Source organism: Patagioenas fasciata, chromosome Z (genome assembly GCF_037038585.1).
Source record: "Patagioenas fasciata isolate bPatFas1 chromosome Z, bPatFas1.hap1, whole genome shotgun sequence".
NCBI lineage: Eukaryota > Metazoa > Chordata > Aves > Columbiformes > Columbidae > Patagioenas > Patagioenas fasciata.
In genome coordinates this window covers 36,611,025-36,638,168 of record NC_092560.1, presented here as the reverse complement: position 1 = coordinate 36,638,168, position 27,144 = coordinate 36,611,025, and the positions used below count along the sequence as shown (strand labels likewise).

The 27,144-nt window shown below is 37.2% G+C and overlaps 1 protein-coding gene across 1 annotated transcript in view; it reads left to right on the top strand.

Annotated features, from left to right (window-relative positions):
* CHSY3 (chondroitin sulfate synthase 3) overlaps positions 1-20,572 on the top strand; it is a 161,029-nt gene extending 140,457 nt beyond the window's left edge. The window contains exon 3 of the mRNA XM_065860823.2: positions 16,357-20,572. Within this exon, the coding sequence (XP_065716895.1) occupies positions 16,357-17,922 (1,566 nt within the window). The 3' untranslated portion in view covers positions 17,923-20,572. The remainder of the gene's footprint in view (positions 1-16,356) is intronic.
* The last annotated feature ends 6,572 nt before the right edge of the window (positions 20,573-27,144 follow it).

Sequence of the window (27,144 nt, the reverse complement as noted above, 5' to 3'; positions counted from 1 at the left end):
ACATTTTACTAAATATATTTGTCTGGGAAGAGTTACTAATATTGCATTCTGTAGGATTGATCTCTGCAGTGAGGTAATGCTGAGACCTTGCAATTGGACATTATTGAGCTACCAAACTGCTTTTGCCTGGGAGCAGCAAGGGTTCTCACTGCTCCTGTCCCTTATAATGTTGTCCTGGGTATTCCTGTTATCTGTATGTTTAATCATTTTAGCTTCACGCTAAGTTCTGAGCTTCAATAATGTTAAGAAGCCATGGCTCCCTTAGGTACTTTATCACACACAGAGTTTGTCCATCTCCATTTTACATCTGTTGATTTTCTGTTTCTTCCTCCTAGTAAAAAAGAAATGTCTCATTTCTGTTATCTATTATATGTAAATTATTCCTGTGTTACTATAGCTGCATGATGGTATGTTTTCTCTGTGAAGTTAATATTCCTAGCATTATACATATCTGGCTGGAGGCAGGTTTTAGTTCAAGTTATCTTTGAGGCTCTGCCCTCAGTGCTAAACTCATCTACCTGCCCCTGCCTGGGAAGGACAGACCATGCACCCACGCAGGCAAGACTTCTGCATGGCGGGAATATAAAGCCCCACCACTAGTTGAGTGAGCAAAGAAAGAACCTAGGCTTACCCATGCAGAAAAGGGCTCTGTAAATCTCCTTTGTCTTGACAATAAGGTGTCATGCCTCACTGAACTCTGTATTCACACCTGAGTCCCCAAAGGTGAACCTTAAATTATAAAAAATATCTGGACACAGCAGGCAAACGTTGTGGCATGGCCAAGACAAGTGTAAAAAACATTTCCTCTCTCTTACCTCATGCCTGTAGAAGGATATAACACCCTGAGCAAGGCATTTCTCAGTGGTTTGCTGTAATAATACAAATTACGCCTGTTTTTTCAATCAAATAAGAAAGATCAAGATTACTACTCTGCAGTATTTTCTGTTGTGGGCAGCCCTTTGTCACACCTCTAAGTCTCCCAAACCACTTCCATATAAATGTATATAAACAAATTAAGTCATGGCTGAGTGCTTGAACACACTTTAGTGCTTGCATCATCTGTTGTTCGTCTGTCAAGCCTCAATATACTGAAGCCACTTGAAGTGGAATGACATTCATAATCTCATATCCAGACAAATGCATGCAGAAGTGGCTACAGCTTCTGCTAAATTTAAAAAATTTGTTATGGTTTTGGCGTTCTGTGTCATGGGTTTCATTGCTGTTTTTGTTTTCCCTGGATGGTGTCTTCCAGGGCTCCTCTGCTCCAACATGTCCTTAACACCTACTTTCACCCAGCATTTTTTTCAAGCTGCAAGATTTCAAGGACAGTTTGAATAAACATGTAGGCTTCAAAAGAAATCAAATAAATTAAATGCCTTTAGAGTTTTAAACAGGAAGTTGGTGCTCTGCTACAAGTGCTGATTTTTATGAGATTGCCTTTTTGATATTGATAATATGTTCTTCCTTGTAAGTCTTAGGTATGCACTAACCCTGATCTGTTTCTCTTTTCAGTTTGACAATTTCCATAATCATCCTTTATCCTTTTTTTGTCAGTATGTTGCATTTATTACCAAAAAACTGAAATCCAAACATGGCCTGAGCTTGAAACCAGCAAACATCTTAGCTATCTAAGATGTCTGAAAGGCTTCCAGGCAGCTTTGTAGGTCTCTTAAAGTTTTCTTTCCCTAGAAGCATGTTTATACTTTCTTTTTATGCTAGTTAGATTTAAAAACATGTATTGCCTCTATCTCACATGCTTGTGTCTGTCCTTAGACCAGCACTGCATAAAAGATTGCAGTGAGTTTTTATCTGATGCTGCCTGGCTGAGTGTAATTTAAAATGGATGCTGCAAACTGAATTCTTATTCTCCATCTTTAAAGATATAAGCAAGTATCATTCCTATGCTAAGCTTTCCATTATGTATGTCTCTTTACAATGCTTGTCCTTTTTTATTTTATATGGAAAATCTATTCAAATGAGGCTAATGGACTGGGGAATTGAAATACTTTTAATTCTTTGTGGAATATTGCTAATTGTGAATAAACGAAGATAACTGAGGCCAAGTGTTTTCCTACACATTTCTTTTGTAGGTATTTAGGCATTAATGTAAACAAATGTGTAGTATATTCAGACAGTGGATCTATTTTATTGGTGAAGTTATTAAACACAGAATTCATGGTGTGACTTAATGGAAGACATAGATGCTGTATTTTCCACATTATTTCAACACTATCTGATAGTGCTGGAATATAAATCTGTATTTAATCGATTATGAAAGCATTTTTGAATTTTCTAATAATTAAAGACTTTAAAAGCTTATTTAAAAGATAAAACCAGCAGTTTTCTGAAGTCTATTTGCAGTAGAATGATAACTTCTTAAGATTAAAATAACAAAAGTGTAGTTGGTGAACAGAACAGTAGAGAAGAAAACAAGCTATGTGCCTGTGCCTCAAGAGAAATAAAATTTTAGATGCATAATTATGGATTGTGTGGAAATAGGATTTTTTTCTAGCCAATTTCATTTTTTCCTGAGCACTGCAATGACTTTTTAAACAATTTTTCTCATGTTAGTGCTTGAGTTGTTTTTTTTTTTATTACTAATCTGATTTGCTATTATGCGTTATGAAGATTTTCAGATATGAAAACACTTCTCCGATGTGCCTATATCTGAGGAGAAAATACTTCTAGAAATAATCAAACAAGCAGCAGTGAAGGCAAATGTAGCATTCTATTTCTTCTTTTGCAGACTACTTAGAGGCCTGAACAAATTCTGTTGAGAAACTCACCAAACTCCCTTTTGTTTGATTCCAGTCTGCAGGTGATAGCAAACTAATCTCATGGCATTTCAGCCAGGGACCAGCACTGCTCTGCCTAGCAGTCCCAGGCCTCTTTGGGATTGATCTTCTATCTAGCAGCCGTTCAGTATTAGAAAAGTTGTCTTTTTATGAACCTAGTGCTTATTTCTCATAGTCCCCTGTAGCTAAATACTTTAATTCCAACTGTGTGAGCATTCCTGGTATGGTTTAACTTAGCGCTGGGAGGAGTTGGATATAGGCAAGACTTAAATTGCAGTGGTGTTAGGAGCACACCGCTGGTATTCGCTTGTACATGATTACTGACAAAGCAAGCCCTATGCTCATTTCCTTGCTTAGTTATTGTTACCGTTCAGAGCTTTTTATTAGCAGGGAAGAGATCTGCTAGTACACTGCATTCTTCTACATGGGGTAAGATACATTTTCTGATAAAGAAATTCCTTCCAGTGTATCTTGCCTTCCCAGCTCTCACTTGGTCATGTAAGTGAATTGATCCTCACTACTCCCCAGGGTAGGCTGGCATCCCATCCTTGTCTTGTTGTGAAGTTTTCTCTTTTGACTTTTTCTTTTGGCTTTAAAATGTCTCTTTCTTGCTGACTTCTATTCTTGCCTTCACAGGCTTTACATAGAATTTTAGTAAACTGATTTTTCTGCTCACGCAGTCCTTTAACAGCTCCGCTTTGACCAAGAAATAAGTATTGTGTATTCAGTATTAAGCTAAATAATCTCATTTGCCACTTATCTGGTAGATGTGCGTACAGTCTTGTTAGTAAAAAAAAGAAAAATCACATTCTTCACAATATGTTATACAGCACTCTTCATGGCATCAGCTGCTTACTACTAAAATATCAGTCAGCTTTTTCAAATTACATGGAAGTTCAGCTGATGACATTGCCATTGATATAATTTCGTTTAGCTGGCTGTGTACAATACTTTTTGTTGAGACTATGTATTTAATCTTCAGGACTATTATGGTACTCTTCTCAGAGGGCTCCTAATATATAATTCCAGGACAATATAGACCTAACAGGGAGGAATTAAAAAAAAAAAAAAAGGAAAAAAAAGAAAAAAAAAAAAAAAGAAGGAAAAAAATCCCACCACTAGGTATCTGATTAAATGGGCATGTGTGAACTAAGCACAGGAGTATGTGCTGTATCTAAATACTTTCCAGAAGTCTTCAGAAGAGAAAGACACTCCCAAGAATAGAAGTAAGTGAAAATAATTAACTGTAAGATAAAGGGGGAGGAGATAAAATAAACAGAGGAAGTAGAATCTATTTAAGGCTGAGTTACTCAAAAAAATTTTGATTCATGCTAAATGTTTGCTTCTCCATATGTGCTGTATACCATAGGTCATGTATTAACAAGTTAAAAACACCCTGAATTGTCAGTGTTTCCAGTCTCACAAAGCTTATATTTTTGTGAAAGACTTTTGGAGGATACCATGTTCAGATTCCCTAATACAGTGGAAATTCCTGCTACCTGTTCCTATTCAAATTATGTTTGGTAACATCAGAATACTTATTAATGTAGATTTGTAGAGTCATAGAATAATTTAAATTAAAGAGACCTTGGAGATAATCTGGCCCGGCGCCTTGCTCTACAAGCAGGATCAGCTTAAAGGTTGAAGATCAAAGTTGCATCAGGTTGTACTGGATTAACATTACTTAACAAGTTCCCAAACTGTATGTTTTTACAGAAGAGGATAGAATGAGAAGGCAGAATGCCTATTGCTGTTCAAAGGCAGTTTATATTAATTAGCTGTCAATAAATAATTGTGATGCTAAGCCTAAAAGGGGAACTTTTCTGGTGCATTGCTTGTATAGATAAATCTTGTAGTTACAGTAAAGAGATTCTTATTGTTTCTTTTAATGTTTGTGGAAAGTGAAGTGCTGTTTCCAAATAACTGTGGACTTTGGAGAGAATAGGGCTGTTTGGTTTTGCTGTCTTTCGTATCAAAATGGATTCTGCAGATAATTTGGTAAAACTGAGGGTAAAAAGCAATAAAAACAACTTGAAAAATTTTTTTTTTCATTTTCCTTTTAGCCTTAAAGGGTATTACTTATTAGATTCCTAAAACCTACTAAAACAAGATGAGGAAAACCCTTTTGTGTCCAAATAATTGACTGCACTGATACATAGTACCTCAAAACACTTCCCTTTTGTAGGCTATGCTAAATATATTGTGCATATTAAAAACAAAGTGTTGTTACTGGGGTGGGTGCATGTGGGGAGCTGCTGCTTCTTGCTTTATAAAATTATTCTCTCCCATGGTATTGAGATTATACACTCAGAGTACTTGAAGCATGAAGACTATAGAAACACTATATTTCTATATTGCACCATAAAATTGAGGCACAGAAAAAAATCTCCCTGTTCTTCATTCAGTGGTAGAGATTTCATGCATTGCACATGACAGGGTTTTGAGTGGAAGCAGTTACTTTCCCACATCAGGTGATGTGACAGGACTGCAGATCATGTGCTGAGACTCTGTCCTCGTGTCAGCTTGTCTGATAGTAGTGAAGTCATAGTGTGAAGTACAGCCAACAGCATGGCCTCAGGCCCACTACAGGGTGTTAGTTCCCTTGCCCCAAGCGTGTTTGGGTAACATGAAGTGGGGCTGGATGAACCAAAACTCTCAAACACATCATATGAGAACGTTGGTCTCTACAAGTGAAGAACAGAGAGGGTCCCTTACAGCTACGTTTTTAGAAATAGCTCTATCCAAGTATCTATGAATAAATACTGTCCCCTGAATCTTCACACAATCATAGAACAAACTGCTCTTTGGTGTAACACTGTAGAGAACTTCAGCCGTCTTACTGTGCTGAGTACAACCATGCTAAAAAACACCGAGTGTAATTGTAGGTTATTGGCAACAACTGAAGGTAAACACGTACTAGTTGCTTGATGCACAAGGGCCCAGAGGACATCCAAACCATCTGTCACAAGCCACAAAGTATTCCATAATTCTCTGTAATAAAACCCAGGATTAGAAAAATCAAAAGCTTGAAAAACCCAGCTTGTCATTAGAATAATGGACTTGCCCATGACCTTTGTCTATGTAACAAAAGGGAAATTGTTCAGTAAAAATTCCTTCTGGGGTAATCCTGTAAAGTGGGATATGTTGCTAGACCAAATGCGACATTACCCATGTAACACACACACACAAAAAAAAAATCAGGTTTACATTTTTTATATAATTTGTGTATATGGAATCAGCTTTTGTGCTATTAATACACTTAGAAGAATAATAACAGTTTTCAGATCTTTGATCAGATATGCAGATGCACAACACCATGTTTTAATGAAGTTTATCATTAAACAAATAACACTGAGTCTGAAACAACTCAGAAAAGAATATCAGTCATCACATGACCGTTTAATGTTTTTTTCCATAAGCCAAAGGATGGAATTTGATGTTTGTGACTAAATATATGATCTTAAAGACTTCTTCCTTTTTTTATTTTCTGATGCAAGTGTTGAAGCCTAATAATTTCACGTTTCTATGTTTTTGCCTCTGTATGGCCAAATCAGTGGCACAGTGAGAGAGACAGTGTAAGATCAAGAAGTAAAAAGAAATACATGATTCAAAATATATGTACTATGTAATAGAGTTAATTGTAACTTTCATTTATTTTAATACATAACTCCATAGTCACAGTAAAACTTTCATTATTATAAATTTTTGCTAACAGAAAAACTTGGATTTTAAGTTGGGGAACGACCTGTAAGAGAGCAATGTAGGGGAAAGGGACCTGGGGGTCCTGGTGGACAGCAGGGTGACCATGAGCCAGCACTGTGCCCTTGTGGCCAAGAAGGCCAGTGGCATCCTAGGGTATATTAGAAGGAGAGTGGTTAGTAGGTCAAGAGGGGTTCTCTTCCCCCTCTACTCTGCCCTAGTGAGACCACACCTGGAATATTGTGTCCAGTTCTGGGCCCCTCAGTTTGAGAAGAACAGGGACTGCTGGAGAGAGTCCAGTGCAGGGCAACAAAGAAGATTAAGGGAGTGGAGCATCTCCCTTATGAGGAAAGGCTGAGGGAGCTGGGTCTCTTTAGCTTGGATGAGACTGAGGGGTGACCTCATTAGTGTTTACAAATATGTAAAGGGTGAGTGTCACGAGGATGGAACCAGGCTCTTCTCTGTGACAACCAGTGATAAGACAAGGGGCAATGGGTATAAACTGGAACACAAGAGGTTCCACTTAAATTTGAGAAGAAACTTCTCAGTGAAGTGGACAGAGCACTGGAACAGGCTGCCCAGGGGGGTTGTGGAGTCTCCTACTCTGGAGGCATTCAAAACCCACCTGGACACATTCCTGTGCAACCTCATCTAGGTGTTCCTGCTCTGGCAGGGGAATTGGACTAGATGATCTTTTGAGGTCCTTTCCAATCCCTAACATTCTGTGATTCTGTGTTTTAAGTTTTTTATTCTATGATGGCTGTAAAATATCTTCAGAAATGGTCTAGCCTTAAGTGAAAGATGTTGGCAAAGTAACTTTCCTCTTCCTTTGCTCATTGAGGTTTTTCTCAAGTGCGTATTAAAAGGAAGTGTGAGTTTTGTAGGTAGAAATATTTTTAAATGCTCTGATGAAGCTTTGTGTGTGAACTTTGGGAAGTTTTAGTGAGTTGTGCTGAAGGTACTTTGTTTTCTGCAAGTGATTATGCATTACTTTTGTGATCAAATTTTGAAATGCTTTTTTAAAAATATAATATGAATTCTGTAAATAATGCAAGTACATAAAAAGCTAATGTTTCTTGTCAAGTGTAGTTGATACAGATTATAGCTAGTTGGTAGACAATTATAATGAAATTAAACGTGCTATTTTAATGATGAAATATTTTACGGACTTGATACAAATGCAGAAAGAGTCTGTTTTTATTGTTTCTAAAATGCTGAATTAAAGTTATGAAATAAATTGTAAAATTCGTGAAATAGCACTTATTAATCAACTCTGCACCTGTCTCATACTGTGTGTATCTAAACCAGAAATCATTGAAATCTTGGTCTTTATATTTGAAATGAAAATTGATTTTCTTTACATTCATCACAGCAAATTATTTAAGGGCTCAGCAGGAGAGCATTTTGATGTACTACTTGTTGATCCTAGAACATTTACAGTCTGAAGATAGAATTTCAATATGTATTGTATTTTCTGAATGATTTATATAGATACTGCTGTAGGATGTTACACAGCTTCAAGTTCTCTGAGCTGTATACAAAGCTATTAAAAGGATGTCTTGTTTTAAGGAAAATTCCAACAAAAAAAAATTGATTGGGAATAAATGTTAACTGTCGGCAAGCTCGGAGTAGAAAAAAACAGTCAAATTCAGCACCTTATACACTGTTCTTCCACATCTGACTCTTTTTCTGAGAGCTCACTGACAAGTAGCAAACAGCTGTCAGATCTCTTTATCCTAGAGGTGGAAGAGTTTACTCAGAAACCGAGGCAGCAATCTCTTAAATTTTCCAGCAGGGTTCTGGCAATCAAATATTGGGCATCTTTCTTTACTGCGGGAATAAAATCAGAATCCCTGTTTCTCAGGGACAATGTACCCCAGGCACAACCACCACAAGTGAGCGAGGCGCAGAGCCCTAAGGGTGGTCATATGGGGAGCTGTAGCAGCCTTTGTGACATGGCAGGAACATGGGTGAGATCTGGTTTGGCAGTAGGTCCCTGAGGGCTTGGAATGGTTTGGCTTGCCTAAGGGTGGTCTGCCCCTTCACCTGGCTGATGGAAGCCCAAGAACAGTTTTATCACTTGGAAGACTTTTAAGCGAAGACCTGTTGCTTCAGAAAGTGCATGTGTCTGCCAGTATCTTCGAAAGGATACGAAGTACATGCATGCTTTGGGTTGTCCCCTGGATCCAATAGCAAGCAATGCTGCTTGATAAATGACCTTCAGTAATGTCACACAACTGCAGACAGATATAACTGCTGTTGGACTGCAAATATGTTCAGTTAGTGCTGAAAAGGGCATGTTCAGCTCCCAAGACTCATGTTGTAAGCATGTGTAGGTGGTCTCAGTGCACTTGCCAGTGTCTGACTGTGTAACTCCATGAGAATATGGATATGCTTTGCTCTCCTGAGTTCTCAATGACATGAGGGTGGAGGAACAACTACAGGTTTGAAGATCACTGAATTATACAAAGCTTAAGCTATGCTATGAAAATCAGTTACACCTTTTCCATGATCACCGCTCCTTTTTCATCCAGGACAGAGAGTGAGTCAGATCTTCATCATCATCAAAACTTCTGAGCCAGCCTTTTCCCTTTCACGTGCCAATGGAAGGAAGATTTGCAGTGACTGGGGGGCTGTTGTTCACTGTCATTCTTGCACTGTTAGCAATTCATTAATCCCTCACCCTTTCCCCATTACCTCTGGTGCTCTGAAGGCTGCTTTGTGCCAAAGAAGGGGGTTAGTGACAACAGACAGACAAAACATAAGCAAGCTGAAAGAGTGTCAGTCTAATTTCCTTAAACCACAATTACTCCACTTAGATAATGCAGAGGGTAATGGAAAACATTTTGCTGTTTTCTTCCATGTGTGCTGCTGTATTTGCATGTCAATGCTGTTTAATTTTCCTGTTTATCAGTTAAATTCCAAAAGTTCAAGTATTTACCATTCTTTCTCTAGCATATGCTTTTTTTGTCTCTACTGATTTCTTGGATTTTATTACACTGTGTGCTTGGTGAAGTATCCCTATAGCAAGACGGTAGCTGAAACAGCATTTTATACATCTTTCTTGTATTGTCTGTCCTACGTTGCAGGAAAACTTTGGGATTTGGAGTGGGTTTGTTTAGTTTAGAACTATAAAGAGATGAGATATCAAAAAAGTCTACTAACAGAGCAGCACTGTTTCATGAGTGCTTTATCTTAGCTTTTCTTGGTATCACCTGGCTTACAGCATGCTGAACTGATTTCAGTCCAATGGCTTGACTAATGTGAAGAAGGAGGTGCAGAGAAAATGTTCCAAAAGGATTTGTTATTAACCTTTATTTATTAATCTCATTAAAGTCCTAATGCTGAAGAAATTATTAATTTAATTTGTGGTGTGTGCTTGTAATTTTTTCCCTTACTAACCCCTACATACCAGAGCTAGAAACAGTACATCAGATTTTGTTCATGCAGTGGATGATGTCAGCAGAAAGACAGTTGGTTCTGGTGCTTAATTTATTTACTGTGTCTGTTAATGATGTGTGAAACAAAAGAGTATGCTGCACTTTCTTCTATGGCTATGTGGGCTCAAACTTACTTCTCTAGGAGAATTAGTGGATTTGCCTTTCAATATGCAGCAGATTGTAACTCTTGTATACATGGCATTTAACTATCGTGCACAGATTATAATTACACTCCAGTTTTCCCTGTTGTTTCTTCGTGCATCATATGCTAAAGTGATGGGCATAATATAGAGATAGCAGCAAGTTTTAATCCCTTACAATAATTTGAATATTTATACATGAATCTTTGTTCTGGTTTTGTGGCAAAATGCTTCACAACATTGTTACTCTGATGGCATTATAAACTACAAACTAATGGTTGTGTTATAAAGCTATTACGTTACCAGTCATCATTTTTGCAGATATAAAGCTCATTTGTTAGGCATTATGCTAAGTGGAAGTATAAGGAACTACTGTTGGCTGAGGACTGTGAATAGAAAGAGGAAGTTAGATATTTTCAATGTAATGTCTGTTTGTAGGAAGGCTGACTGCTGCCAATTAATAATATGTAATTAATTCTTACTAAAAGCTGAACACTATAGCATTAGGAAAAACTGAATGGATCTCTCAAGTCATTGATTTCCCTACTCACAAGCAACTGGTTTTTTTTATAATGTGATTAAAAGTATGCGTTACTTTTATTGAAAACCCGATCTATACCCTTCTTCTGACAGCTAGAAATTTTCCTTTGATTTCCTTCCCAGGTAAACGTAAGGCTAGTTTGCTTTCAGTATCACTTTCTTATTTACTTAATGTATTTATAGACAATACTATTCTTAATATTCATTTTGCAAGGTTAAACAAGCCAAGTAACACTAACCTCTTCTCATAGGAAAGTTTCTGGTCCTGGCAAATCTCTTTTGTGTTGATTTGGTTCCACGCATTTGATAAAGGTACAGATTAAGAATTGTGTGAAATTGTCTGGTGTGTCTTTCAGAACTATTCTGACTGATGCAACACAAAATCACTGATGTTTCATAATCTCTCCATGTGACCTGACTATCTGCTAGTATTGTGTTCTCCTTAGTTGTCAGTTATTTCCAGTTTAAGAAGTCAATTTTCCTGAGATATTTAGTCACCTACCTCTTAAAAACATAGGTGTATGATTATGTGTGTTTTATTATTATAACAGCTGAATTTCTGAAGTGTTGCTTCTCCAAGTTCTCTGGCTCCTCTTGTGGAGTGTCTTCTCCTCTTGTCTCTTCATGTTGTCCTTGACTTTGTGTCATGAGCAGTGTCCCAGATTTTGTGCCACTGTCACTAGGTATGATATTGTTCTTCGGAAGCTTCTGTAATTACTTCCCTCCAAACTAATAGTTCCCCATTTAAACATAGCTGGTTATTGCTTCTCTTTTATCCAGTGCATATGCATTTCATAATTCCAGTCTTAATCCTTGTCTTCTCCAGGCTGACAGTTTTTCTCGTAGCACCATACCAAATGACTTGCTGAGATCTCTTATGTCATCCAGAAGCTTATGACCACCCACAGCTTAGTGGTGCGCTTTATTATAGTATACATTATTGAGAACATCCTTCTGTGCCTCTAGTTACCTGATTTTTTTTTAACTCATTGTTTGATTAAAGCATTCAGCTTGCTGCTGTTCAGCCAAACAGTTTCATTTTGAGCACAGTAGATTTTACATGTGTTCTTCAAATGGATGAAATGCCCCTTGAAGTCACTGAAAAATTCAGTGATCATCAGTGAATAGATCTTCGTCTTTAGGAGAGCTAAACTCTAAGGAGCAGGGTGAAGAAAGACCAGAAATAGTTCCTTCTCTTCTTATTTCTAAATTTACTAAAAGTCCAGTTTAGATAAAATGGTCAACAGTTTAGTGCTACTGTAGATTTAGGAACAGCTAGAGTGGTTGAAGGATTAAGTTCCATGTCTTCTCTGTTAAATGGGAAAAAATATTGTTAAACAATGCTCAAAGAAAAATTGTGTTTATTTAAAAAGCAGCATTTGCATTCAATCTTTTAATATGAGATAGTCTTGCAATAATAAAGTAGGTTAGTTTGGGCTTTTGTGTATATGTAATAAGAACATTCATGTTTTTATTACATCACTAAATCACAGAGATTACAATGATTTCCAAGCTTGCAATGCAAATTACACTGTGCTTACGTATTAGCTATTGTATTTTTCTGCCACAATAATGAGGTATTGCCTTTATTATAATTTGTTTCTTTTCATTTTATTTTTGTATTCCTGCTTGCAGTTCAGAGTTCCTCTGAGCACAATTAAATTATTCAGATTTCTTGCCAGCTTCTAGTTTCAGCAGCATGAAAGGAGGCAAGCAGAAGTCCTTGCCAACTCTTGCATTAGTTGTGCTGTAAGAATTGTTCAGAAGACAGGAAACTCTTCAGGAATGTCACAAAGGCATGCAATATGAAAAAATAAAATCTTGTGCCTCCATGTATTGTGTTGAATTGAAGACAACTTCTCCCATTCACCATTTTCAGTGAATGTGAAGTGGTTGTATCATCTCAGACTAAATCTTCGTTTAACAAAATATCCTCTCTCTGCAGTAACCATTAGAAAAAGCTGAGGCAGGGGTGTACAACTGTAAAGACATTTTGTGATATAGGCTCAGCTGGGGCTCTAGAAGTCTTGAGCACAGCAATATTGTGGGGAAAGTGTACCTTTGCATTTAACATAGCAATGATGAAAGTCTTCCACCAAGCTGCTGGCTCACTCTTTGAAGCCGTGCAAGATTTTACCATCAGCAGCTTACTGTGCCAGCAAGTTCTCTCACTGAGCTATGTATTTACTTTTCTGGTTTTGAATCCTGAGAGCATAATTACATGTGGTGTAGTTCCGTATCTGTGATAAGATGGTGACTATTGCTATCCTTTCCCTTTATGGTGCTACTGACTTTAGAGATCTCGAGGTTGGCCCTCTTTGGATTACTCCCTTTCACCCTAGTCATCTGTTCATCTAACCATCTGTGTTTGTGATCATCTGATGGCCTTGGTTAGTACCTTTCTAATCATGTTATCAGTTTTGGATGGGACATCATGATATTGACGAGGTACCTGCCCACAGGTTTCAAGATTCAGGTGCACTATGGACACAACCATATAAATAAGTTTCTGATTCACTCTGGACTTGTCGTCATGCTATTTGCTTTTCCTTTCTTGCACAGGATTGCCTACTGTGTAACTAGATTCTCTTTCCAGAGTGCTAACACCTTGCACAATCTGACATTCTTCAGGTATAATTAGAATTGCCTTCTTCACATGTGCTTTGCATTTATCTGCACAGAATTTACACTGCCATTTTATTACATAGGTATTAAAAATCATGAGAACTTTTGCAAGCAGGTTTACTTCTACCATGCTGAATAAATTTAATATAGATTCAGTATATCTCACCACTTCCCAAATCACCTCATTTTGCAGATCCCTTATGACTCCATTGACCAATTCAGACACTTGCACAGATCCATTTTCCAGGAAACTTAATAATCTTTCCCTTTGCCTCCAAGGCTTGACCACCTTGCTTAGGAATTTCAAAGCAAAGTTAGGATCACGTTGAATTGCTTTCATTTAGATGTTAATAATTTGAGTTGTAAAAATATATGTTTGTCCTGCAATGTTGGAAACAAATTTCTGTGTGGCACCAAGATTAAAACCAAATAACTTCAGGAAGAGTTTATGATTTCAGTGTCATATTTGTTTTGCACTGTTTTCTCTGTATTGAGATCTACTAAAAGTGTTCAGTAACATAATTTAAAATGGATTAGTACAGTTTTATGTGTGTGTGCTAATATTGTATTGCTGAGTTGTTTTTTTTTTCATTGCTGCTGCTAATCTTTTGTTGATTATCAAAAGCAAAATCATTAGTATAACGGAGTGCATCCTCTCACTGTGATTTCAGTGGAGCATATCTAATACACCCAGGCATCTGAAATTGGAATGTAATAAAAATGCAGTATTTATGTTAATACAATATTCCTGTTAAATGAGTACTGCTAATGAATCTGCTGTGAAGCTCAGCTTATAATAATTCGAGGGTTACAAAAGAATTTGCACAATAGGACAGCATTTCGTTTTACAGCGATAGTTTGTTATCTTTTAAAAATCTTTTAGATAAAATATATTATATTACTTTAAATGAAAATCACTATGAACATTCAGGTACCAAAAGTTAAATGTGCAAAGACAGTTAATGGTTGTTTTTGTTATACTCAAATACCATTCTTCACTGTGGATGAAGAAAAACGCAAGTGATTAGAGGACTTAGGAAAGAGTGAAGTGTCAGGGTTTGTGGGGAATAATGCTGATACCATTTAGCAATTAAACATCCTCCCCTTCTTTCTTTTATTTTCAATGTTATACATTTTCTTTATTTTCCTATAAGGGTATTTTAATGTGAAATTCTAAACATGAAAATAATGAATTCTAATTTTTCCAGAAAAATTGGAGAATAGAGAAGTACAGTCACCTTGCAGAGCACACAGTGGACAGCTTTGAATAAAAAGGACCGGCAAGGGAGTGTGATTTATAATTGGAGAGACTGAAATCTCACCTGATCATTTTGATTTTGCCAGCACTGCTGGTTAAACACTGACTCAGTACTGATGGTGTTGATTCCTTTTCTCTGTGATAGCAAAAAAATCACTCAAACCCTCACGTCCCTGGTTCATCTCATATCCTGTGACAAACAAAATACCCACCTCCCAAGACAGAACAGCTGTACTTTGACAGCGTTAGGTAGGAGTTCTGCAAATAATGACTGTTTGAGCAATTTTGTAATTATGTGTGTTTCTTCCTCTCAGAATTAGACTCTTGCTTTTCTCAATGTTACATGATTGTAACCTCAAAAACACCAACTTGACTAATAGGAGTAGCCATGCAAGAAGACTAATTTGTGGTCTAAATGGGGTGGGAGAGAGATTCTAGAAAATTTCTATTAAAATCCTGTTTTTCTATATATGACAATGTGTACTTTTTTGTATCTGCTAATGGATTTTAAATAATTGTCATGGTGCTTAGCTTTGGTAGGAGTTATTTTACTGCTATTAGCAAAACCTCTGTTCTAGAAAGAATTGCAGTAAAATGAGCTAAATATTTTGAGTCTGAGACATTGTGTCATCAGACCTCACCTCTCTTGATTTCTTCAGTGTATAAAAGACAAACTTCAATACCCATCTCGAAATCTAATTATAGCTCAATCGTACAGCACCTCCTTGAACAACATTTCCTATCTAATTAGCACATTTTCCTCCTGTATTAGTTACAGACCAGTCTGTTTGTAGATGAAAAGTCAGCCTCTTCTCCTTTTTCTGCTACTTGTGGGAAATAATTCTGTTTCTCAGGAATTAGTAGGTGTTAGCTTAGCAAATAGCAGTGAATCTTAGATGTATTTACGACATTAATATTTTACTCCTCCATATCACTTCTCATTTAAGAATAAACATTCATCACATTAAATAAATATTGATCTAAGTTTTCTTTTAGGAAGGAAACTGAGTCAGAGAAGGTTTTATTGTTTGCTTACAGTTCAGCTGCTAGCACAGAAAGGTAAAAAAGGCAGATGCTTTAAATCCTAGACCTGTGCTTAAGCCATAAAGTGTATCTCTTCTGCTTAGAAGATATTGCAATTGCTAATTTGACAGTAGTAGAATGTCTTTTCTTGCCACAGAAATACATTGGAAATTACTCGATGTGAGTTATACTAGCATGAGCTATAGTTTAATTGACGTACTCTATTATATGTATTCCTGCCAAAACACATATTCCAGTGGTTATATTTCAGTCATTGAATTCTTTGTCCACATGGAAAAAAACAGTTTTGTTGAAATGAAGTCAGTTCCGTTTTTTAATGTTAAGAAGCACTATTTATTTGCTTATGTCTGTAGGAAATACAAGCAGCCTTGTGCTTCATAGACATAAATCCAAGGTCCTTTTGAAAAACATTATAAGTGTTGCTAACCTTTCAGTAAAAATCTATGCTAATGAGTGTTTAGATGTAGGTGAAGTCATAGTGTTTCATACATAGCAGCATTCAGCCTGCACCTAGGAACTCAGAAATATTACCTACAGACCTTTGGTTAAGTGTTTAGTTTTGCAGTTACATGAAGTGAAAATAAAACCAAGATATCTGCCCTTCTGTTTAGTTAGAGGACAATATTTGCTTGCTGTGGAGAGTACTGAAACTGAGACCAAAACAGAGTAAATAATTCTTACTGAATGCTTTAAATTCTGTACCTAAAAATAGCTGTGATCTATTAGAATTGGTAATGATCAACAGTGCCAATGTGGGTCCATTTGTTGGTTAGAAGTACTTCCACTTAGTGTCTTTTTTCTCTCTCTCTCTCTAGATGCAGCAATTGTTCCATGAAAACTATGAACACAACCGCAAGGGTTACATTCAAGATCTTCACAACAGCAAGATCCACACAGCCATTACACTTCATCCAAACAAAAGACCAGCCTACCAATATAGGCTGCACAATTACATATTGAGTCGCAAAATTTCTGAACTGCGCTATCGGACCATCCAGCTCCATAGGGAAAGTGCCCTGATGAGTAGGCTGAGTAACAGTGAAGTAAATAAGGAAGATCAGCTACTGGGATTGATGCCATCTTTCAATCATTTCCAACCACATGAAAGGGATGAAGTTATTGAATGGGAGTTCCTGACAGGAAAATTTCTTTACTCAATGATGGAGAACCAGCCACCGCGGCAGAGCCTGAGCAGTGTCCTGCGGGCTGCACTGGATGACACTGTGATGCAAGTCATGGAAATGATAAACGAGAACTCCAGATCTAGAGGAAGACTCATTGACTTCAAGGAAATACAGTATGGCTACCGCAGGGTTGACCCTCTGCATGGAGTAGAGTATATCCTGGATTTACTGCTTTTGTACAAAAGGCACAAAGGAAGAAAAGTGACGGTTCCAGTGAGACGCCACGCTTACCTTCAGCAATTGTTTAGCAAGCCTTTCTTCAAAGAAGCAGAGGAGCTGGATGTAAGAAGCCTGCTGGAAGATACTAACATTGACACTCAGTCTTTCTCTTTTCTTTCGAATTCTTTAAAGATTTTTTCCTCATCGTTCCAAGGCACCAAAGACACTGGGGGACGCAGTGACAAGAAAATACATATTCTTGTCCCTCTCACAGGAAGATTTGACATTTTCTCAAGATTTATGGATAACTTTGAGAAGACGTGTCTGATTCCAAGGCAGAATGTAAAGCTGGCAATAATTCTTTTCAGTTCCGAGTCGGGCCAAGACTCCAGGAAACACATAGAGCTAATGAAGGAATACAACATTAAGTATCCTAAGGCAGATATGACCCTGATTCCAATGACAGGAAAGTTTTCTAGAGGTTTGGGTCTTGAAATGGCCTCATCTCGATTTGACAATGGTACTTTGCTGCTGTTCTGTGATGTTGATCTGGTATTCACACCAGACTTCCTCCAGCGATGCAGAGACAACACTATTCAGGGAGAACAGGTTTACTACCCTATCATCTTTAGCCAATATGATCCAAAAGTAACCTACAGAGGCCACCTTCCAGCTGACAGTAGCTTTGTTTTCACAAAAAGAACGGGATTTTGGAGGGAGTACGGATTTGGAATTACCTGTATTTACAAAAGTGATCTACTTACTGCTGGTGGATTTGATACCTCAATTCAAGGCTGGGGCCTTGAGGATGTAGACCTGTTTACTAAAGTGATAACATCTGGCTTGAAGGCTTTCAGAAGTCAAGAAGTAGGAGTCGTCCATATTTTTCATCCAGTTCAGTGTGACCCCAATTTAGATCCGAAACAATATAAAATGTGTTTAGGGTCCAAAGCAAGTACATTTGCCTCTACCATGCAGCTCGCTGAACTCTGGCTACAGAAACATTTGGGTGTCAGGTACAATCGAACTGTCTCCTGACATATCAGCCCATTTGTCCTCTTTAGGGGAGTTTACCTCATTGTTGTTATTATTATTTGATTTTTCTGTCATAGTTTTAAACTCCCTCATCGTTGTCTTCCAAAGACTGTTGACCTCAAGTGGGATGAGTCTGCTGTTCACTGATGTTTCGTATACCTACTGAACTCATGAGGTGAATTCCTTGATATTTCTTTATTTGAAATTCAGTCAAGTCACAGCAATCGTATGATCCCATGGAGGACATCTGTCGTAAGAGACTGCATCAGAAGAATGTTCTCATTCAGCTTTGGGATGCACTATCATCTTTGTTGCATTTCTCAGATTTGATGTGATACAAATATTTACTGGTGAAGGTACCACAAAAGTGCTTTATGCTTCTTCTGGGGATGGAACTCTATAAGATAAACTTGAGTTTTATAATTTATATGAGGACTTATATGTATAAATGCTACTTTTCTTCATCTTTAGAGTTTTTAAAGTAAATAAATAACTATGATTGTACCTTTATTTTTTAAAAAAAAAAGAAATGCTGAGGAGTTACTTGCAGATACAACTGGTACTGGATACCAAGGTCCTTAAATGTCTTATTAGAACAGGAAATTCCTCATGGTGATTCATTCCAAGTGTAAATGAAGTTTATTTTCACAAGGAACAGGATTTAAACAAATGCTCATTTACATTTTAGAAGATTTGTGAACCAATGTCTTTTATTTGCAGACAAGAAGAAACTATGACTTAATGTTTTATTTATGATAAAGTACAGACATATAATTTTCTTTTTTTGTAACACATAGTATAAGTTGCTGTTTCTGTTTTTAGAATGAGTGTCTAATACATAATTTTTCTTTTACATTCCTTTCATAAAGCTGCACTTGATACACAGTGTTAGAAGTATCTTTTTTTTTTTTTACATTTTCCATGAATATTGGTACTCATTAGCAATTTTTTGTTAAAAATAAATGTAGAATAATATTTTAAGTTTCAAAATTTACTATTGCTGGTCAAAGTTCCTTGCCAATATATTTATATTAGTGGAGGTTATAAGACTGTTTTAAGATTTATCTTTCTGGACAGCCTGAAGTTGTCATATTGTGGATTCCCAGAGTAAAGTATTTGAAATGCACCCAACATAAGAAATAATTAAATAAATTTTTGTGTTTTAGATAAATGTTTCTGTAGGGATATATATGTGTGTGTGTGTGTATATATTTAGACAGACAGAGAGAGATTAATTTCGAAATATTTTCCGCTTTTCAATTCAGGCAGCAATTTGTTACAGTCATCATTATTTTTGCCACATGCTTAGAATGTTTCACGTTATACTGTGATAACAGCTCAAAGGCATCCAATAAACCATCAGAATTCAGCCAAACTTTAATACAGTGGGTACAGCTAATAACCTCAGTACCCTTGATTTCAAACTGTATGTCAAACACAGCTGTATAAGAAAGAGTAAGCAATTACTGAATTTAAGTTTTCAGATGCTTAAAAATATTTTAAACTGTAACTGACTCCTTCTGTGTGTCCTTTCAAAAAACAGCTAAGACACTGGAGTTCACTGACGCATCTACTTGTATGAAATGATCCTGATATATTTCCTAAGGCACCAGGAAGGTGTGTAAGTCAGTTAATGCCTCTTACCTGAAGTTCTCTGTTCTGGATATACCATGCAAGGAAAAAGGCATCCCTCAAAAGGAATGAGTAAACTCAGAATAAAATAACAGATAGAAGGTAGTTTATGGTTGTCTGCCCTCCCCAAGGACATCTCCTGGTTTGTTATTCTCCTGGATGCTCTTGCCTTACCAGCCTACTGTTGTTAGCTCCAATGTCTGGAGAAAGTAAAATTCAGTATTACTTATGAAATAATTCTTGGAAAGTGCTCTTTGAGTGCAAAGGCCATGTTTTATTCAATTAGAGAACCAAAAACAAGGAACATACAATTTATTCAATCAATCTCGAGTAACTGGTGGAGCTCAGATTGTAAATATCAAAAATTGAATGCCTGTTGGTAAATGTCTGTGATGATTTCATAAACAGGAAAAAAAAAATAGTTATTTACAAAGACATCTAAGGGAATCATTGTTTGCTGGGTTGTATTCCAGTGCTTATTTCAATTATATTTAAATTAGTGGCCAGAAAGTATTTGCTCAGCTCAAAGTAAAATAGTAGATTAGAACAAGAAATGAAACCAATCATTCAGTGGGGATAAAGATGTATACATAGGGCTTGCAGGATCAGGTCCTACATGATATAAGCAAAATGCTAGTATCTATCAGTACAAATATTTATTTAGTGTCTGACTGATTCATTTGTTTATATGATGAATTACTTTGTTAAAAACCTGATTATAAATGTTTATTATGAAATATGTTGTATTGTCTTTTGAAATAACTATCCTGAGATAACTTGATAACTTGTGTTAGTTTCTTTAAGGAATAATATGCCTCTAAGGAGATCATATTAAAAGAAATAAAAGCACAAAAGTGTTAGAGTAATGTTATGGATGTATATAGATTAAGATGGGAATGTCTGTGCTAATCAGCTGTTTGCTTTACTAGTCTGAATCATGATCTTGATTGTAAAATGAAATTTTAATGTGTATGATGTCCCATTGTAAATGCATAACTAATTAATCCATAATAGAACATAATGACCAATTTTTCCAAAATCTCCTTGACGTGCGGATAGGTTCCATGGTTTCATTGCTGGGAAGTAGGTTGTGAACTGGTGGCATTTTGGCTTTTCAGACACTGCCTTTCACAGACACACACACAGAAACCTCAGAAATCCCCATACCACCCCCATTGAAGCATATTTTCCCATTCACAGTACTTAATTTATTAGAGCATTTGCATCTTTTGGATGAAGGAAGAAAACCTAAGACTTGCTGAGTATACTCTAGAGCAGGGTACTGGTTTTCCAGATGGAGAAAGGCAGAGGGCCAGGCGGAGGTGTGAGACTCAGCCATGGGAGTCAGCACCTTCTGCCCATCACATCCTTGTTGCCACCAGCACTGCCCAGTGCCTCTCCCTGGAGCTGCAAACAGACAGCACAAGGCAATGCAGAAGAGCTCCACTTGCTGCCACCAGGTGATTTTGGGAAGCAAACAGGCCATTTTAATCAGGGCTTGGGAGGAGTGAAAGGAGGATACCAAACTGAGGTTTCATTGGGTTGGAGTGGCAGGGTATGTTGTGTAGATGCTGTGTCTCCCTGTTCCCAGTTGGAAAGGGAGTCTGGTCCCACACCTGTTCCCTGCTTCCTCTCAAGGAGTGTTGTGAAGGAATGGGCAAAACCAGCAGTTCCTCTGTGCAGTGGGGCTGTTGGGCCTGGACCATGCACTTGGAGTCCTACCTTATCATGGGACATGTGGGGAAAATCTGCCAAATGGTCTTCCCAAAAAGCCGTACAGAGAAGGGCACTTTCTGCACTTATCAAAGACTAGAAGGAAATTCACAGAAGTGCCTTCAGGGCCTTCAAAGCAGTGTGTGCTGAACAATGCCTCAAGACTGTTTCAAAAATTATGATCCTGGTAAAAACAGCTCATAGGAGTGTACTACGGATCCTGAGGAACTGTGGAGACTTCCAAAGAGCATTAATTAACAACCACTTTCTTTAAATAGAGCAAATAAGCAATGTAAACTTCTGGTTTCTTACGAAGTAAATCTAGTGATTACTGAAGGCATGGTTTGCCACAGAGATTTTGCTCCGAAGAAGAGTGCTAAGCTATAAACAAAACACATGTGCAATCTACATCTGATTTTCCTGCAAGTTGAAATCGGTTAAAATTTTTTGAAAAAAATATGGACTAAGCATTCCTGAGCCACTGACTGGAGGAAAGTTGTGTGTTTCTGCTCTATTTTTAAAGGAGAATCAGGTGAGAAGAAAAAAAAATGCCTCAAGTAGTTATGCAAAAATCAATCATGATGTGAGAGTGGCAGTGTTGATTATGGTCCTAAGCTGCAGGACAATGAGATGTTTCACAAAAGTCTGACTATTTACAATAACTGTATATCACTGATGATTATACTCTGTCATAGATCTGTTAGTAACATAAATTTAACTCAGTCCATTTTTAATTCTCTGATTTGTTAGAAAAATTTTTTTTACATTTGCTTCTGTTAGCATTTATTCACTTGATTAATAAGCTGTTTTTTAATGACTCACTCTCTACTTCCTATTTTTCTTTTCCTTTGGTCTTCCCATTTGTGGTATGTATTAACTACAGTATCTGAAACTTTTGGAGCTAGCATGATATTTCTGTTGTGTTGGTATGATGCCACTGCCATATAAAACTGCTGAACTAAAGTATTTTGCCAAATGAGTTTCCAGTCCTGCTTCAGATTGTTTCCAGTTGCCTGTCACTGTAAGTTAAAAGTACTCTGAATATTATTACTTCATCCCTTCATCTGGTCTCCTTCACACTGGAATCCCACAAATGCAAAAACTTTCCAATCCTTAAGTCTAGGAAAATGAACCAAATCTGTGGATTTTCTTAATCTCTTTTTATTGTTTTGTTTGGGGTTTTTTGCACTTTCAGATACTTTATCTAGAATTCCAGAAGCATGTTGATCAGTTCCATAATTTTAATAAAGTAAATAATGGTCATTAAGGTATAAGCATATGAACTATATGATACAAACTGTAATTTTGCATCCTTATTTTCTAGGTACCTAATTACTCGAGAGGTGTTTGCCGTTTGTAGGAACTTTGAAGATAAAATAAAGGCATCCTTGATGATTTAGCTTTATTTAACATTAGTGGAAAGCTTAACCATGTAGGCAGAGATCAAGTGTTGCACTATTTGCCATAGGCTTCTGGGTTTTGTTTCTTTTGTAGTGCTGGTGGGAAGATCCTTAGCTCCAGGCAGGATACTTCCAGTGTGGTAGTATTCTTCACAGTTCAGCCATGTCTAGCAGTTATTTTAAGTAACTGCAAAGCTATGGACATAGCATCCAGGTTCATACAGCAATCAAGACTTAATGGACTTACCTAAACCTTTGAGAGACTGATCCTTAGATTCAGAGGGTCTCTCGTGTGGCATAGTCAGATGGTAGGTGCATAGGTCAAATACTGCTGCAACAACTTCTGGGCACAGCCATGGAAGGAGATACCAGCAATGCAATAAGCTCTGTGAAGATAGTCCTAAAAAGATGCATGGCCGCTAACAGGTGCCACATACTTTAACTTAGGTAAATTGCCCTTAAGTTATTTTAAACACACACACATACACACACACACACAAGATAGAAAGAATAAAATGAATGGTCAGAAAAAAAATTATTGTGCTTGGGATCATGAACATTTTTATTATTTGTTATTTGGGAAGTCTCTATGACTTGCTATTGCCCTTGTTTATGGTAATATGGAGGAATAAACTATACTTATTTTACACATTTGTCCATACACTGCTGACTAAAGAAAAGCTAAATAAATGCTTTAAGGATGGTGGTTGAACCATGAGTGACTGAAGAGAGAACTGTTGAGCATAGTTCGTCCTCAAAACCAACACTCAGATATGCTCCCATGTAAGGACAATTGTCTTAGCTGGCTGACTTGAACAGATGTAGGAAGTAGAAGCCTGAGTTTGTACAAAGCATCATGTCATCTGGGGATCCACCTTCATACTTCTAATGTGTGACTGCTCGGAGCAACCCAAACCCAGTGCTGCCATCAGTTAAAGAAAACTGAGGAATGGAGTTAAGTGAGAAGTGCAGTAGAAAGTGCTTCATGGGTGACAGGATAGATACGAATTACGTAAATCCAGAGAGGTGTGTGTGTCTGTGTTATGCTAACAGAGTGGAACACTCATGTACAGAAGAGACCGGAGAGACCAAGATTTAGCCCAGAACACTCTTAGAAGAAAGCCTGCTCTGATAAAAAATGGGACTGGGCAAAGAAGGAAGCGTGCAAGAAACCAAAGATTCCCTTTTTTGTCTTTATGCTTGACATGTTGCTGTGTTCCACAGGGAGCCATCAGGTCTCCCTGCACTCAGCTGGGCACCAATTGAGGAAGCCCATTCATTAAGCCCTGAGGAAAGAAAGCACAAGTGCTATGTATGTGACAGGAGCAAATACACATGGGTGATGAGAAGGAAAGTGCATGGGAAGGTATGTAAGGAGCTAAGAGGATGGATTTTTTTTTTTTTTGCCTTGTGAAGTAGAAATTTAGTCTATGGGTAACCAATTTTACTCACCTTGATTTGTAAAGAGAAGAGCCAGTTATAAACAGAGGAAGAAATATGAGGACATAAATTCGAAAGGAAGGAGAAGATACGGACACAATGCAGGAAACAAGAGTACCTGTGTAAACAGGAAATTTAATTAAAGTAGACATTAAAGTAGATGGGAAAAATAGCACAAGCAATAGAAGGAAAAAACTGCAGGAAGGAATGAGCTTAGAAAGGTTTAATAAAAAACAACTAAAGGACTAGCATAGATGTAACCATTAAGCAATGGGTACAGAATGCTTTGCAGTGCTGCTTGAGAAACATGGGAAAAGTTATGGGAAACATTTCTGCAGCACTGCACACCACTGCTTTACCTGAGGGTGGCTTAAGAAGCAAATGTCTAGCTACAATTAAAAATATTTCCACTTCTGTTTGCTTTTTATCAAAGACTAAAATACCTGTGTTTGTCTTCCTGTTGGTTTGCCCCAATCCTGTGGTAAACATCTACTCCAGTGCTGTGTTATTGGGATTTTCTTCTTCTGAACAGCATAAATAAGATGGGAGAACCATCTTTAATACTAACAGTTGGAGCTTAGTGGTAGAGAAATGGCAATACCAATGTTACAGTACATCTTCTGAATTTTATTTGGATTGTCATTGAGATTATATTGTCTTCTAATTAGAAACTTCTGTTAGTACTCAGAGGTTAAGCCCACTACAGCAGGCTCCTGCTGGCTTGATCACAGATTCTCCCCACAGTTATTTTCCTGTGAGCATACAGAAAGACTATTTAGTTCCCTTTAACTCTCTCATAGAGCCATTCCCTCTACAAAAAAAAAGGTACAAAGATTGTTGAACACTCAACACCAATGCTGAGTAACCTCTTATCTATTTTCCTACATTTGCTTACTTGAACTCAAGTCAGCATCTGTAAGATGTTTTTATTTTTTTATTTTCATCATCAATGAAACTGCAAATAAATACAGCTTATACAATGCTGATCTATCTAATTTTTAATTTTGTTTACTGTTTTCTCCAGAAGCTAGGGTTTCAAGTATTAAAAGGATGAGCATGAATTTTGAGTCCCATTATCTAGTTCTTTTTGGGTCCTAAAAATGAACCAAGCGTTGTTTAGAAATATGACCATCACTCAATTCAGTAAGACTATGCACTGTAATGTAGTGCAGCCCAAAAGTCTTTTTTGTTATATTTTATCTCCAGGAAATCTAGCATTCTGCCAGTGCAATATAATGAAAAGCATGAAAGCTGAGCCATTAATGTGATTCCAGATATACAAAGAAGTGTGCTGATGAGAATGTGGAGGGCTAATCCTCTTCAAGCTGTTGTTCTTAAAATGAAGAGGGACTGTGGACTCCAGCAGCAAGGGCAACTCTGGAAGTACATGTTTATGTCATTCTTTATCCTTCTCATTTCAAGTTACATGTTTTTATCCTTTATGTGGAAATACTGCACTTTTTCCAGACTCTCCAGTATGTGCTGGCTGCTAAATGCATTGCTTTGTGACAAAACAATTACATAGGCTTCTTCACAGCACTCCTGTCAAAGTAGAAAAGAGCAGGGAAGTATCAGTATAGTTTGCAAATGAATGCTCTTCACATATTTTCTTCTGTTCTTCTTTCTAACTGGAAAATTACGTATTCAAAAGCTCTAAAGCTAATTACAGTTAGATTCCTAAAATGGAAATAGGTAACTTTAAATTTGTCAGACTGTAAGCATTTGTCAGGACATTCTGAATTTTAAAGAGACAATTGTGTCTCTGTTTTTTCCCTAGTTCCCATTACAAGGAGCTCTGAACCCTCCCCTCAAGGAGGTCAGTCGGGCTGCCATAATGGAAATGCTCCTTTCCTGAGTCAGTAATTTCTGTTCTCTTTGTAAGCAAAATATGACACAGCATTATCACTCAGGATCAGCATAGGAACATACAAGCATTAATAAGTTCAGAATTAGTTATAAAGTGGTCGCAGGAAAGGTATGCTGAAGGTGTCCCCTCCATCCTAACCCCTGTTCTGTAATGATACTGAATGCTATCAGATCCTGTCAGCCAACTGACATTGTGATGCTGAAACCACATTTCTTTCCAGGAGTCACTTATTTTAAACACAGAAGCTGTCGAACTGAAAGGGAATATACCAGCACTAAAAATGCTAGCACTAATTACTATGGCAACTCTGAAAATTCTGATGTTAATATTAGATACTTTGGTCTGGAGAAAAAAACCCAACTTAATAAAATTTGATATATCTTACTTATAATAAAAATATTTAAGCATAAGTACATGCTTTTAATACATAATATTTAAATCCAAATAGAAATGCCAAACACAAACTGATTTAGATCTGTAATCTGTGAAAGACTGTAAATATGAAAAAAAATATTCTACAGATGTGTTTTGTGGGTAGAGTTGAGCAATGCAGTTTGGAAAGTGGCAGCAATTACCTTCAACTCATGAGTATCTCACCAGTTATTAAAATGTTCTGTTTCTAAAATCACCAACACCAATGCTCTGTATGAAGAAGTAAAAGCTTGTAAAATGTCATCCATTGAAATAAACAGAGGAATGTCAAGGCTTCGTTTAAGAGGTGCAGAACATGTTATTTGATGACCTAGAATAAAAAACCTCTTTTAAGAAAGATTTAGCTGGGGAAGGGAGGAAAAAAAAAAAATTAAAAGCAAGTGGAAGAACATATGCTGAGATTCCCACCTTGATATCAAGACTTCGGCTGAAGCTGCCACAGCTTAAACTGAAAGGCGAGTTATTCTAGAAAACCTGCTTGTTCACAGAGATGATAAGGTGACCAGATGAAAGATGAGCCCTGAATTCAATGTTTGCTTTTCTTGCACACATAACAACCTCAGCTGGTCCCTGGAGGGACCCTCTCAGACTGCCCCATGGCTCCCTCCACCCACCAGTAGATGAAGGTAGAAGCAAAACCACTGTTTGCATAAATCCTGTTTGCTCTGGATTCTGGGACAGGGCTTGAATGTCCTTCCAGAGCTAGGAGATGCTACAAGGGCCCAGAGTGTAGGCTGGGTC